Consider the following 15506-nt stretch of genomic DNA (forward strand, 5'->3'; position numbering starts at 1 on the left):
ATTGGCCCACACAAGGAGAACAGCCCCGACTCTGTCTTCCAACTTGTTCTGCCTACTTCTCCTTCTATCTCTCTCACCCACAAATGTATCTCTTTTTATTTCACTATCCATCTCTGTCTCACTCTCACCATCTCTCTTATTTGCTGTCACCTCCTGCTCTTGGCCAGGTCTGGTGTCTGCCTAGCAGTGGCATGACTTTGTTATGAAAAGTGGTGGGGACAGAGATGACAAAACAAAACTTTAATAAATTGTTTCTGTAATAGCTCGTTGGGAATATTTATCATATATAGTGGGCGGTCCATCCATTGGCTACTCCACTTTTCGTCTCAGCTCTCACAGTATGTGGTTTCCAAACGGTCATTTGGGGAAGGTCACTTGGCTGTTTACACTTAAAACACTTAAAAACAGTTTATTCCTATGACTAAAAATGTCATTGTTCATTGGTTTACGCGTGTTTGTGCTTGGACACTGGATGCACAAGCAAGCGCGGATGATACCCGCATGTTTTATACTGGCCGCGTTTCTGGAGTCGCAGCTCTCGGTCTTCCACAAATATAACTTATGAGTGTGAGCAATAGGAGATGGTGAGAAAGTGGCGCTTCCTGAGTTTTCCACGAGTTTTAGATGTTAATGGCCCCTAAATAATACACACCTTCCGCAAGGATTTCTTAATTTCTATCAAAAAGTGGTGGGGACATTTCCCACCTGTCCCACCCGCAAATTACGCCTATGCTGCCTAGTGTAATTTATCCTGAAAATGCTCATTGGTTATTTCGATGCTAAATACTGTAAAATAGATGCACAAGGAAAATTATTTTTGAAAAAGAATCAAAACAATACTAGTGCAAATAATTTAAACAGTGCCATGATAACTAAATGGTGCACAACAAGTATAGTCTAGTTGATACATACACACATGCACTAGAAGCTGCAGAAGCCAATTAGTTCTGCTCACTATTTGACACACTGGGCTTGTGTCAATTTGTTGCTAATGACTTGTAACAGCCAAATTTATTTAAGCAATATCACATGTCACCACAGTTGTAGTTTGGCTGCAATGATAGACATCATTGAACAAGTAATTCACACCTCAAAATTGGCCAATTAGCTCATATATTTCTTCTCTGCCAATAAAAATAGGGTACAGCATTAAGCTTTCCTTTAACCAAGCAACTAAGGACTAATAGAATTGCGTATATGAGTACAGTGAAGCGACAACAATTAATCTGCAATGAATCAGATTGAGATCCACTCTGGGTTTTCCATTTTCTGATTTCAGCTAACTAGCAAGAGAAACCTGAAATGATTCTAGAGCAGGTGGAAGCACTGAAGTGCTGAAAACTTTCTCCTACAGACCACTCTGCATCCTGCACAACACTGATTCTACACCGCTTACATACTCTGTTCTGAAAAGCCGTTAAGATGCTTTTCAGAACAAGCACAATGATCTGAATTACTCTGCGATCTCATACTAAATATCAAGACATTTCGTTTGTGACATGCACATAAATTCACTCTCAGCCATTAAAACACAGCTCACTGACACCTGCAGTTTTGGGTGTGATGTGGGCCGCTGCTCTAATAAAAAGAGCAGAGTGGAGGGGTGCAGGGGGCTTGGCTCCCATCTGCAGAGTTGGGAGAATGCACTTGGCACTTGGTCTCACTGTATTTGTTCTTTACACAGCTTTATGAGGTTGTGGTGATGCATTCAACAAGGTATGTTTTATGCCCTACATCCCTTGCCCACCATTCAAGTATTAAGTGAAGTTCTCGGTCACTCACACTGTGCATTGGTTTTACATTTGCCAGACAGCTTGACCATAGTAGAGAACCACAAAATGTATAGTAGAGTTGAAGGTCAGATTCAGTATGTAAATGAGCAATACATGAATTGTGTAATGAAACACTTGACAGACCTGGGCTAGCACTGAATCAGTCTTGAAAGCATTCGCTCATTATGACAGCTATTTCTGAATTTCTAAATGCTGGGGGAATTCCTTGTCATCTATTTAATTCAGCTACTGAATGAAAACAGATTTGACTATGCTTTGTCATGTTGAAAGAAGTTCACACTTTATTAAGTCCAAACTTCAAAGGAAAAGACATAATGAAGTGTTCTAAGCAGGGCTTGTGTGGATCGTGAGAGAAGGACCCAAATAATGGAGAAAAAGTTGTAAAATATAAGAACTCTTGTCAACGGTTAAAGTTTTTCCATGTGCAAATAGCTCACAAATCTGCCAATTATGAAACAGTCAGCCTATATTAAAGAAATAACGACAAGCAGTCATCGCTGTTCCCATTTAACCACAAACAAAATCACACTTATTGCAGTATAAAATGGTAGCAAAATGAAAACAAATTGTTTGAATAAAAGAGTAATTAATAATTTACTAAGAAGAATTTAATGAGTAAAACTAAATAATAGGTCATTAGCCTGTAGACTGCATGGTTATCAAGCAATGTGGCAATGTGAACATTAGCAGTCATGGGTGTGCATTTTTACGTTTTAGTGCACCTCAGTAAGAAACTAATGGTGTAACTTTCTGGTTTATAACTGTAGTCGAATAATATGTTTTTAATGCCACAAACAATTAATATCCAGAGAGCAGGGTAGCCGATGGATAGTGTTGCCAATACATACAGTAATACACTGTAATATTAGCTGTTAACTATAGTACAGTACGTGGAAATAATATCAATGTATTGATTTATACAGTTTTTCATAATTGCACAACAATTGTAATCTTATAAGCAATTAAAAAGAACATTTGCTACAGGATCACATTTTTTAGCTCTAGGGCCAAAAACAATCATCTGAAGCATTTCATTTTTTTGACTGATGAGTTTTTCAGATGTGTCTAATTTGAAATATTGTTCGTCTATATTTTTATGCTATTCATTTTACAGCCTCTAATTGAATGTTGAGCAAATGCTACACATGAAGGTCTTGATGTTTTTCCATATATCAAAAATGTTGCTTTTTGTTGTGTGTGACATGATCTCTTACTCATGGTGTATGTTACTAAGGGAGAAAAAAATGAGTATAACAATTTTACAACATACAAGCCAGTTTCTGTCAATGTATGCAAGCCCTGGTATAATAGGTGATTAAATCATATGTTTCTAATGGTAACTACTGTAGCAATATACAAATATTTTATAATATTAATTTGCTCATTATCTGTCCTAACGACCTTGTCAGACTAGTTTCACTAGATTGACTCAAAGTAGATCACATTTTCACATTATTGTATACTAAGCTCTAAAAACAGTCACCTGTTCAAGCCATATGTGACCCTGGACAACAAAACCAGTCTTAAGTAGCACGGGAACATTTTTAGTAATCGGCAAAAATACATGGTATGGGTAAAAATTACGATTTTTCTTTTTGCCAAAAATCATTAGGATATTAAGTAAAGATCATGTTCCATGAAGATATTTGATAAATTTCCCACTGTATATGTATAAAAACTTTATTTTTGTGAGTGGATGGCCTGCTACAGTGCCTCAGATTAACAACTTCAAAGGCGATTTTCTCAATATTTAGATTTTTTTTGCACCCTCAGATTCCAGCTTTGTAAATAGTTGTTGTTCCGCCAGATAGTGTCCTATCCTAACAAACCATATATCAATAGAAAGCTTAGAAAGCTTCTTCAGCTTTCAGATGATGTAAAAATCTCAATTTCGAAAAATTGACCCTTAAAACTGGTTTTGTCGTCCAGGGTCACATATAAGTAATAACATCAGAGTAGACATCTTATTTAAGTTCTCATATGTTATTCCTTTAAAGCAAAGATGATGTCATAATAACACTACAATCTTGTTTATTAAACTGTTAACAGGTCAATAACAGAAAAAGTTCCCTTGTCTTTCCAGTTCTATCCAGTTCTTTTAAAGAACACAACCAAACAATGCTTACTGACAAGTTGGTACGTTCACTGTTCCCAAACACTGCTTGTTGACATTTAATCCTAAACAAATATTATCTTCCAAACCTGTGGGATATCAGAACTGGCCTGGTAGAACAGCTCTAAATTTCTGTCCATGGAACAGTGTGCTAAATTTGTGTTAAATGTGGAAAGAGAAATGTGAAATATCTCTGCTGTCAAGAGACACTACTTTTTTTCCTTTCAGATTTTCTTTCCTTTGAATTCGTTATACTTTTAATAAATGCAGTCACCCAGTTGGCTTTCAAAAAAGACCTTGATTCTCATATTGGCCAAAGAATATCTTTCAGCATCCATAATCCTCACGAAGCATTTGGTTCTTGGAGCTGACTACGTACAGAGATAAGCTTTTACAAATGAGCCACTATAGGGAGTATAACTCCATTGAAGTATTTAATTTGAGATTTTTAATAGCTTTTTTAACACAACCTTTCTAACCTCCTGTAATTATTAGATGGAGGTGATAAAAAAAACGGTCCAAGTAGATACTATTACATTTCACGCTGTATAACCCTTGCCAATAGAACACAGGTAAACAGATATTATATCACAAGAGATTAAAGCTTGGAATGGTATAAAATAAAGTAAGCTGAGTCAAAAAGAGACAAAAAGCTCAAAAAAGGAAAAGGCTCAAAGTCATTGCTTTCCAGTATTTCTTAGCAGCCAGTGTCAAGTAAGCATCACGTTAATCAAGTTAATTAATGAACTACTTCATACTTAAAAATTATAAAGAGACACATTTCTTCTCCATAACTGGAAACGTTTTTTAAACTCCGTAACTTTTTTCAGAAAAATGTGACATTCAGAGAATCACACAGATAACTGATTATTAACCTTACTCACCAGCCGAACACAACTATGACAAAATCTCAGCTGCATTCACAAATTTCTCAGTTGCTATCTCTCTCATTTTTTTCCAATTCCACTATATTTAGTGAATCTCAATGGTCTGAGTGGAGCTTTGAATGGACATTTTATTGCGTTGATGCTATCTTGACAAGCCATCTGAATTGCTCAAAAACCTGAGGGCAGAAAAGAAAGCTTTTCTGGGGAAGGTTTTCTTACATCTTGGCAAGTGTTAGGCAGTTTGTACGAACTCATTTATTTGTCATTAATCTTACTAATCTGATAAGGCCCACATGAAATTAAAAAGGGAACAGCTCATCAGCCTTTCACAAATCATCCCACTTATGGTCGTGACACCCCAACAGATGCTAAAACAAAGTCTTACGTTTTTGTGTGAGAGATCAATTTTAAACACACCGTAAAGCAGTACTATTCAACATTGTCTGCAAACTTATTCAGCTGCAGAAAGAAATACTCCACACGCTCTTTGTTGAAATCGTATGAAATGCTGCATTGGAAAGGCAATGGTCCTCTTTTCTCTGGGCTCAGAGGGGTGCACAGGAAGCAAAAGACCTTTATGACAAAAGGTCAATGGGTGTACTCAAGTCTCGCTGACAATCCTGCAGCACAATGTGCCTCAGCAAGCAAAACCCAACTATTCAGCTGAATCACTAAAATATGCTGTGAAATTGCTAGTGGGTTATTATGCATTCAATGTTTAGTTTATTGTTCATAACTTAGCGAGTGAAATGACTTGGATTGCAAGTATAATATTTAGGATGCAATGCAATAAACTGTGGTAACTTTAATTGCATCTCACTGTACTTTACCCTATATGGCACCTTAAAGATGCATTCTATACAAACATATAAAAAATTTAGTACAGAGGGTTAAACAAAACATGACAATCACGGTAAGATATTAACGACACAATGTAATATACCGTAGTTTAATTTAATGTAACGACATTGTGTATGGAAACAGAGATATTCACCTGATAACACTATTGGCATCATTGATTTTGCACAACGTCAAAATTGATGCCTGGTTTAGCAATACTTTGAACATCGTTTCAAGGTTTTAATACATAGCTAAGCGCTGACAACTTTAAATAACGCAGGTAAGCTATCAAAAGTGCACTTTCGAAATGCGCAAATCTGCGCAGCTGATCATGCGGTGGAGAGCGGAGTTACGCGCTGACTTACCCTCGGACCATTCGAGTTCTGCGCTGAGGCTGGCGAGACGCACATCATCGTCAGCAGCAAGGTGAGGGAATATAACAGTACAAAAAGGACCAGATTGTGGGAGTACATTCTGTCTGATCGTGAAATATAAAAACTGTATAATAAAACTTTATAACAGGCAGGGTCCCAAGTTTGCAAGAAATTCCAAAAGTTTGTTCCCAAATGTATTCGTCCTCAGTGGGGTTTTCCTTTACATTTGTAAATAAGTATTCGTTTTCATAGTGCCTAGGAGGACTCAAGATGGTGATAGTCGAAGTGATACACTCTTTCCACAGCGAGGGACGTACGGTCCTTTTTACAGCTACAGGTTGAATAGTGGCGTACACGTTGGGAAGTGTTTAAAACCATAGGAGGAGGGATTATTCGGTGAGATTGACATTTCAACAGTCCAATGACAATTTAACGGGGTGGGGGGTGCAAAAGTCCGCGGATAGATCATCGGTTTGGTTACCGGCAAGTCTAATGACGCACAAAGCTCTACGAGCCCTGTGGATTCGTTTGAGGCTCTCTTACGCAGTTTTATTACCTGTTTCGTGTTTTATATTTATTGAAGTATGACAGTTTTGTATTAAAACAGAGATTTATGTGTATTTTTGTACCTGATCATTTCGTTTTGGCCAAATCAATAGTTGTATTATTGTAACCCAAGATAACTGTTAACATCTGCTAATGTTTAAAATACAGCTATATGATTTGTATGAATTGTATCTTTTTCCTGGTCAATATAGCGTTTTTTTTGTAATCAAGACTTTAAAGGAATAGTTCACCCAAAAATAAAAATTCAGTCATCATTTACTCACCCTTTTATCATTTCAAACCTCTATGACTTTTTTCATCCGCAGAACACAAAAGAAAATATTTTGAAAAATGTTGTTAACTGGACCCAATTCACTTGCATACAATACAATAGAAGTGAATGGGGTCCAGTACTGTTCGGTTACAAACTTTTTTCAAAATATCTTCATTTGTGTTCTGCGAAAGAAAAAAGTCATAAAGGTTTGAAATGACAAGAGGCTGATGACAGAATTTTCATTTTTGGGTGAACAGCTTTATGGTGCGTTTACATAAAAAGTTGACTTTATAAATAAGTCTACAATACATTTTATATTAAACACTTTGCATTCGTATAGCTATAAAATACAAGAAAAATACAATAGCTTTGCACATAAATTGTACAAATGGCACATTGGATAAAATGTATTTTATATTATATTATTATTTGAGTATTGTGTTGTCTGGAATCTTGTGTATAGAGAAATTAAAATGCTGTTTTGTATATGTGATGTCTATTGTAAACTGATATTTGTCTCATCATTGTCATGACTGCTGCCCAAAAAAGCACACACACGTATATATGATTAAGTGACAATAAAGCGATTTTATTCGATTTTATTTAAAATGTAAATTAGCTGCACATCATCATCGCTCATTTTTTTCATGATATGTGATTAAGAGATGAAGCGTAAAATGATGATATTTAGATTTATCTGCAGGAGCTGAACGAGACAGCCGACAAAATCAAAGATCAGGCAACTGTCTATATGTTTGGTTGGAACGTTACTCTCACTTACTCAACACAATCCAATTTTAAGGAAAAAATGTGAAGCAATAACAATCTCAACGCAGCACGATCATTGTATTCTTTTGCATGAGATTAACAGATAAGCAGAACTCAGTTTTGACTCTACTGCCTCCACTGCTATCAGACATGGCGATGTGGGATGTGCCAAAGATCTGCAGTCAGATTTTTGTCTGATCTCTCCCCGGGGGCCTGGCTGTGCCAGCTGGTCCTTGCCCGGCCAGGACTGTGTTAAGTTTTTCTGGGGGAGGGGACAGGCAAAGGAGTGTCTAATGGAATGTTAACGAGATCACTTTGTGTCCACTTTCCTCCTGCCCTCTCCTTTAACCGTGCCCTCATACAAAACAAAGACACTTTCTGGTGTGTGAAAATTTGTTGTTGGAGAAACGTTGACCAACATAGATGGCTGTTGTCATTTGGCTGAACTTGAAACAAATGTTTGACAAGGGCCAGAGAGACAAGAGAGGGCAAACAAGCTGAAAAGGGTTGTGCTGCCCAATTATCACACCGACCCTTTCGACAGATCCTCAATAGCGTTTCACTGTCTGTTTATAGCAAGCAAAGCTGACAGAAAATTAGCAGGTGTCTGTAGACAAGACAAGCCAGCCCAAACCAACGGACACCCTGCCGACTCAAAACACAATTATTGCCAGGCTTTGCACATTTCATGGCATTATTCAACACATCAGTACAGAAGAGAGGTCTCCCCCGCCCCCACCCATGTATTATTATGATGTCTTAGATAACCATAACAGGCCCACTTCATGTTAAGTGTCCTTAATACCTTTGTACTTTAAATTGTGTGGCTCTTACTGCTGTTAAACCCATTTACAGGTTTTGTAATTAGACATCTGGACTGAGCTTTATTGTGGTTTCACCAAGAAAAGGGGAATTTTCAACTTCAGTACTGAGATTAATGTTCCAAGGCCGGTTCTTTAGTTGGCCTTGACAGAAATTGCTGTCTTCTGCACATATTCTTACCAGACGTTTAATTAATATGTGTGTAAATGTGTGTAATAAAGTGTGTAACATTCTCTTCAGAGTAAATGGGTAAGTGTGTTCCCAGAGAATGTGTGGCCAGAGACAAATCCTGTTGCTCAGAGTCTGTTGCACAGAATTTGAAATTATGTTTCATGCAAGTATCCATTATTGTCTAGTAAAAAAATGACCTAAAGTTAGTTAAGTGAGATCTACAGTATGAAATTAAATCTGTCCTAAAATAGAACTGATGTACTTCTTCCAGATTTTTGTTGTCTTGGTAAATCTGTGCACAGTTTGTAGTATTGTTGAGCTCTTTTCTAAAACCTGTTCGGAGACAGTTTACTCAGTTTTTTTTTAGGAGATGGTATGATGCAAAAATAATATGTCTGCAATTTCTCTCTGTTTATCTTATTAGTGTTTTGGAGAGAAAAACATGTAACCTTTTTTTTAAATATGAATTTATTTATTTTGCTCTTCGTGTGTGTTTGAGTGTTTGTGTGTGTGTGTGTGTGTGTGTTGAAAAAATGCTGGGTTATTTTTAACCCATGCAGCCCAAAATGCTGGGCTGTTTCAACCCATTGTGGGGTCAAATATGAAAATTTTTTGTGTTATTTTAACCCCATGGTTGGGTTCGTCCTTTTTTGACCCAACCATGGGCTGTGTTGAAAATAACCCGACATTTTTTAGAGCGTTCTTTACTGGCATATTAGTTTAAAATGGGCTGTGTTTGTGGACTCATAAATGATAAATTACAGATGTGAAGAGTGTCTATGTCTTCGTCCATATTTCTCACAAGCACCCTTTTGACCTTAACGGAGAAGAATAAGGAAAAGACAGGAGGAATATGGACAGAGAGTGGACTTCAAACAAGAAATGCAAGGTCAGATGGAGAGCCCTTTTGCTTTAAAATCCCTCATCTGGATTTCATTTGTTGAATTCCATGTCTTTTACATGTACTGGCTGCAGTTTTCACAAGCTCCCGTATCTGGAGGAGTCCGATGGTCCAGTTATTGAACTTATCATTCACTCAGACATATCATTCAATCACCTTTTCAAAAAGAGGAGGAGTGATCCCAGGGGCGTAGCCCAAACTTTTTTTTAGAGGTGGCCAGGTAAGGCCCAGTGATTTTATTTAGGGTGACCAAAAAATCCTTACAGACAGAAATTCTTTAACTTCTACTGTAATTTACAAAAATTCTTCATTACACATAGTTTGCTGGTCAAAAACATACACAAAGAATGTAAAGTAAACAATTTATTTGCAATGCTTTCATGTGCTAACATTATTTTAAAATAATTGGCTAGCTATCATTTGCAGTAAGTTAGCATTTTTTATAGAAAATAAACATTGCAGTTCCCCAATTTATACTTTCGCGAAAATATAATGAATGAATGAAATCCAGTTAAACAAGACTGATTTTACTGACCTGGGACCGGCTGCACCAGCTGTGCGTAAGTTACAACTTAGCCTACTGTAGTTTTGACTTAAATGAGTCATATTGCACGGCTAAAACAAATATTATTGTTTGTTTTAGATGTAACGCAATGTGTATACACAATTTAAAGTTTAAAAAAACGTTGCATTTTCCACATACTGTGCATGTTTGTATCTCCTCTTTGCACCGCCTCTCTGAAACGTGCAGATTTTTTACAAAGCTCATCGCTCTGAAAAGCGAGGTGTGCTATGATTTGCCAGTTCACCAGTGCGTAGTGATTGGTCAAATACTGCAAGCATTTCACGGAAATGTAACACCTCTTACCATATTCGGAACATCAGGTCCAAAGCAATTGTACTGACACGCGATACAATGAGATTTACAATGACGCCCACCCTAACTACGTGTAGATTTGGGCGGTCTTAGTCAAATCATGTTACTAAGTTACGTAGATTCGCCAGGGTGTGGTTACACGAGGCGTTTCAGGCAAGTCTGGTTGAGCATTCGCTTTAAGATAGAATGCATCTTTTGTTCCCACACTTTCATTTGTGCAATTTTACGTGTCTAATACATGCATGGGCAACTTATAACACACCAAAAACACAGAAAAACACGTACTTCCGCCATATGACCCCTTTAAACGGGCACTAAGTTACCTTACGCACTACAAAATGTCATGGCTCTGCTTCATTTAGTCATGTTTTTCTTGGTCCTGTAGCAGAGCCATGACAAAGCCTTTGGTTATGTGTGGAGAGAAACATATTGTTGTCCTTTTGACAATAATATACGTTCTCTCCAGTGTCTCGTCATTGACCCCGCCCCTCTCGTTTCCTTGTTATCTTTCCCTGAGTGTTTTATTACCCACACCTGCCCTGTGTTAATTATCCCTCGTTTGTCTTTCCTATTTAATGCCCTCATGTTTCATTGTCCTGTGTTCGGTCATTGTGTATGGTGTGCGTTCAACGATGTGGATTACGGTCCTTGTACCTGTGCTTCTGTGGTCTGATGTTTCCTGTTTTTGACTGGTCCTGTTGCCATTCTTCTTTTATAGTAAGTGTTAGTTTAGTCTCCGTCTAGTGTTTATTAGTCTAGTGTTCAGTGAGTCTTCGTGTGGTGATTTATCTTTATTAATTTCTCGTCCTAGTTTTGTACCCCATCGCGGGTCTTTTGTTTTGCCCTGTTTTGTGTTATTAAAGTCTTGTCTGTTAAGCCCTCGTCTCCCTTGCCTGCCTGCATCTGGGTTCTTTCCTTAGTGTTTTCGTGACAACAAAATATTTTTGAGTTGCACCATTCAACTTAGTTGAAGCGTAATGTTATGTATAAACAAAATATTTACGGAAGCCTCCTATCAGGAATAACTGTAGGAATAAAATAGCATAGGCTACTCTCTGAACTAACGGAATAAGCTCTTATTTCACTCGACATTCTTCAATGATTTACACATGATAATGCTGACATTTACAGTCACTTACCTTTTAAAAAAGAGAATATTATGTGATTACATTTAATTTGACTGCTCTAACACGAACTGTCCTAGTGCGCCTCCGTGTGTGTATATCTGCCTGTGTTGTGCACATCAAAATGAAATAATCTCATTTTTATTTAATTGGCGGTTGGCAGTAAAATGAAATCACCCATGTTGCATGTCATTTATTATTGCATTAGGCTGTATTGTTTTAAACAGCATTTGTTTATTAATCTACTTTTAATTGTTATTCATGAAAGGTAGTATTCTATATAGCGTTTTTACCGTTATTATGTGAGTTAAAATAAGTTTAAATCAAGAATGTTTTGAAATTCACAACGTTTCAACACAACTTTTTCTCACGAATTTAAAGGCTGCTATTGGACTGTTGAAGGTAAACGTCATATGCGACTATGCATTACTTTACGGAGAGCTTACGAACTAGCTACGTTCTGCCTTAAAACCAAATGGTGCAACCGAATAACATACAGATTACAGATTTAGTTACAAACTAGATAGTAGTAGTTACTAAGCCTCTACTGTGGACTTTACGTTCACGTTTAAGAAAGAATTTACGAATGGCTGGTGCAACCCTACCCTGATCCTTCTGCTCGCGATGAACTTCCATGGTACACAGACAGTACACTGTCGCGAAGCGGTTAGCAGCTGTTCAGCTAATAGCGCTTAGACTGTTTGCGTCAGTGCGTTAGCGTATGACATCATATTAACGCGAGGTAATGTTCTCGCATTACTTTCAGTGCATACGCTAAATGATCTGCGCAGCACTCCATAAACTCTGACACCATCTTAAAACGACTTCGCACAACAGAGGTGGCCAGATAGGTGGCCCTCCATCATTCAGGGGTAGCCGTGGTCACCCATGGCCACCATGTAGCTACGCCCCTGAGTGATCCATAAATAGAGAAAATTCCGAAGAAAGTGGGGTGTGAAAAACTATTGAGACCGTGTCCAATGCTTGGTGTGTCCAACACCTGCACTGCCTATTCACCCAAGTGTTTACACACTGTCATCAACAATTAATGGGTCTCAGGGGCAGGGCTGCCTGCCCGCTGCTGTGGCCTCAGACCCTTACTGGGTCCTTATGAGTGCCTAATTGAGCATACCACCCTACTGATTGAATTAACAGCTTGGTCCCAGGGACCTTCACCCCACCGTAAAGGGGGGATTCATTCCCTCTGTGCCAGCCTGATGGAGGGGGGAAGAGCAAGGGGTCGAGAGCGGGAAGTTGTCAAAATATCAGCAAAGCGTGGCCCTTGCTGTTGGCGAAACCAAGCTAGAAATGTGAACTGGGGGCATTCAGAGGTCCCGGTCTTCGGAAGGACAGGCCTGCCCTGCGAACACTGGGTCCTAAAGCTGGCTGGAGTATGTCATTTTCACACAGTGTCTCATGAAATATGTCAAGGGACGAATTTCATGGCCAGGTCACATTTTTACATTTCAACATCAAATAAGAATCAATGTTAAAAAGGGACATTTAGACATATTTTATGACAGTTAAGCATATATAACATTATCATGATCATCCTACCACTTTGCATTGACTTTTTTAAGTAGTGTAACAAACAATGTTTAAAATTGAGAATTTTGTACTTTTTAGGTGAAGACTACTTTTTTTTATTCCGAGAGAGTGGAGAATAACATTTCCTTTTGAGCAAAATTTCATTTTTATATTTCTTATTATTACATACACATCCTTTATTTTTGGATTCCATCCTCCTTTTTTGTTGTCTATTAAAAAATGCCTTCTGAAGAGCAGCTGGCCTAGGTCCCTATATTGGCCTGTATCAATTTCTTTGTTTGGTTGAAGACAGAGAAAGATATTTGTACGAATGCTTGTAACCAAACAGTTCTTGGACCCCATTGACTACCATATTAAGAAAAATGACAATGGTAGTCAAAAGTGCCCCAACACTTGATACCACTTCTAAAATTGCAAAAGTAAAATTACAATTATAATTTGATTACTTGTTGATTACTGCACCAATGTGAATCAAGTAACCTCTAGGATTCTACTAATATGTGCCATTTATACTATATCAGGTTTTTGTATCCCACTGTCATTTAGCAGGAATCTGGACATCATGGTTAATGAAGGAGATGTCATTCAATCCGTTAATAGTTTTCACAACTGAAATGCAATCCAGATGAAAATAAAAGTCAAGCTTTAAAAAAATAACTCTTGTGTCTTGATTAGGGCATGGAAACTTTTCCATATGTGTTGTCTTAATCAGCAAACTCCAACCAGCTTCAGTGTTCCATAACTTCACCAAGAAAACTCTCTTTGACCCCCACCCTAAGAATTTGGGGGGCATCCCACTGCACTGATGAACTGTGCTGTGACTACATCTCCCACTCCCATACACCCCAATTTTGGATGCCCATGCCCTGCAATGACAAGGCAGCCATTACACTGCCTGATGTCACAGGCTTTTGATAGAATCCATGAACAGGGTCAATTACTCACACTGTTATTGCACTGGGTCAAATTTTAGTGGGTCACTATCGCCGCCACCACCACCACTGATTCATCCAGTTATCTTATCCCATTTTCTGAGAAGACTTGTCTGGCTAAATAAAGAAATGGGTTGTCCGCACACTGGTATAATATGCTTCAAAGTTTATTTGAATAGCGCAACGTTTCGACCGTCAGGTCTTCATCAGGCACAATGACCTGTCTGGCTGCTTGATGCCACAGGAATATGTTTATGTTTGGAGTATGTATGCAAAGCTAAACACTTATAAAGGTGGACTTTTTTCTTGGCATATTTGGCTACAATGCTAAGTGTCTGAAAAAATGCTTTATTTTATCTGATGGATGTTTGATTAGACAGAACAGAAATAACAAGACTAAAAATATAATAAACGCCCATAAGCTCTGCTCTGAGGGGGAACATCAGGTAATAAGGTAATTAACTGTATAAAATACACACATGTAGATTTCTAGTAGACTTTATATGTACTGTATCTGTTTGTAATAAGGTATGTGAGAACTGCTGTCCCTTTCTTTTTTCTTTTTTTTATTACTAATAATGCATGTTTTCTGTAAACAAATTAAAGCAATTTGTTATTAATTATTATTCATTGTGACCATGCCTGTGAAAACCAGGTTATAAAGTCTCAACATCTTATTATGAGATAACGAGCAAGTTTGATTTCAAGCATTAATTTCAGAATGATTTAAATGTTTGACACGCCCCTACTCAGTCAATATTAAAGATATCAAGAGCAAATTTTTACAGAATGTTCTTTACATTATGTAGGATGATTCCATATCAAACTTCACATCTAAAAAATGACTTAGCTGGGTTTTCAAAGGCAGGGTGTCAATTATTAATTATTGATTATTAATAATATAATATCTAATCATTTTAATGTTTTTTTTTGCATTTGCTAAAATAAATAAATAAAAGAATCAGCCGTCATGATACTTAGACACAGAGTAAAATGTATAACCAGAGGAAGATTTTTAATATATGTTATTTAGATCACTTGCGTGAACATAGGAGTAAGGATTTATGTTTTACATCGATGTTTGATTTAAGTAATTCTTGATTTAAGTGGTTTTCAGGCAACTAGGCAGCATCGTTCTGCTTAGTCCCATCTATATGCCTTTGGCGTCCCCTAGTGTTTGCTTGTATTTACTACGATAGATTGACGCCGTCAAAATATTAATTCCACAAGAAAATATAAAATAATTTTCATTTTTGATGTTGCTGTTGTTGTTATTATTATTATTTATACTGTTTTACGGTTTTTTGGTACAGTTCTGCCCAAATTTTCATATCTTCAATGAATTCAAAGCCTATAAAATGTTTCACCATTTAAACACAAATAAAGGGAAAGAGGAAAAGAGAAATCCAAACATATGACATATATTTATATATTAAATGTGAAATATATAGGCTTGTAGGCAAGAGTCATAACAAGGGGACAAAGGGATGAATATGTTCGTTATTTTTAGAGCGCAGCTTGTCACACGGAGGCGGA

General features: G+C 37.3%; 1 protein-coding gene across 10 annotated transcripts in view; it reads right to left on the bottom strand.

The window, feature by feature from the left end:
* smoc1 (SPARC related modular calcium binding 1) overlaps positions 1-6331 on the bottom strand; it is a 63802-nt gene extending 57471 nt beyond the window's left edge. For all 10 annotated transcript variants that reach the window (XM_057344239.1, XM_057344238.1, XM_057344237.1 and 7 more), the window contains exon 1: positions 5999-6331. In XM_057344239.1, coding sequence (XP_057200222.1) covers positions 5999-6106 — 108 coding nt within the window. In that variant the 5' untranslated portion in view covers positions 6107-6331. The remainder of the gene's footprint in view (positions 1-5998) is intronic.
* Positions 6332-15506: the final 9175 nt, after the last annotated feature.

This window comes from Triplophysa rosa, linkage group LG10 (assembly GCF_024868665.1).
Source record: "Triplophysa rosa linkage group LG10, Trosa_1v2, whole genome shotgun sequence".
Classification (NCBI taxonomy): domain Eukaryota; kingdom Metazoa; phylum Chordata; class Actinopteri; order Cypriniformes; family Nemacheilidae; genus Triplophysa; species Triplophysa rosa.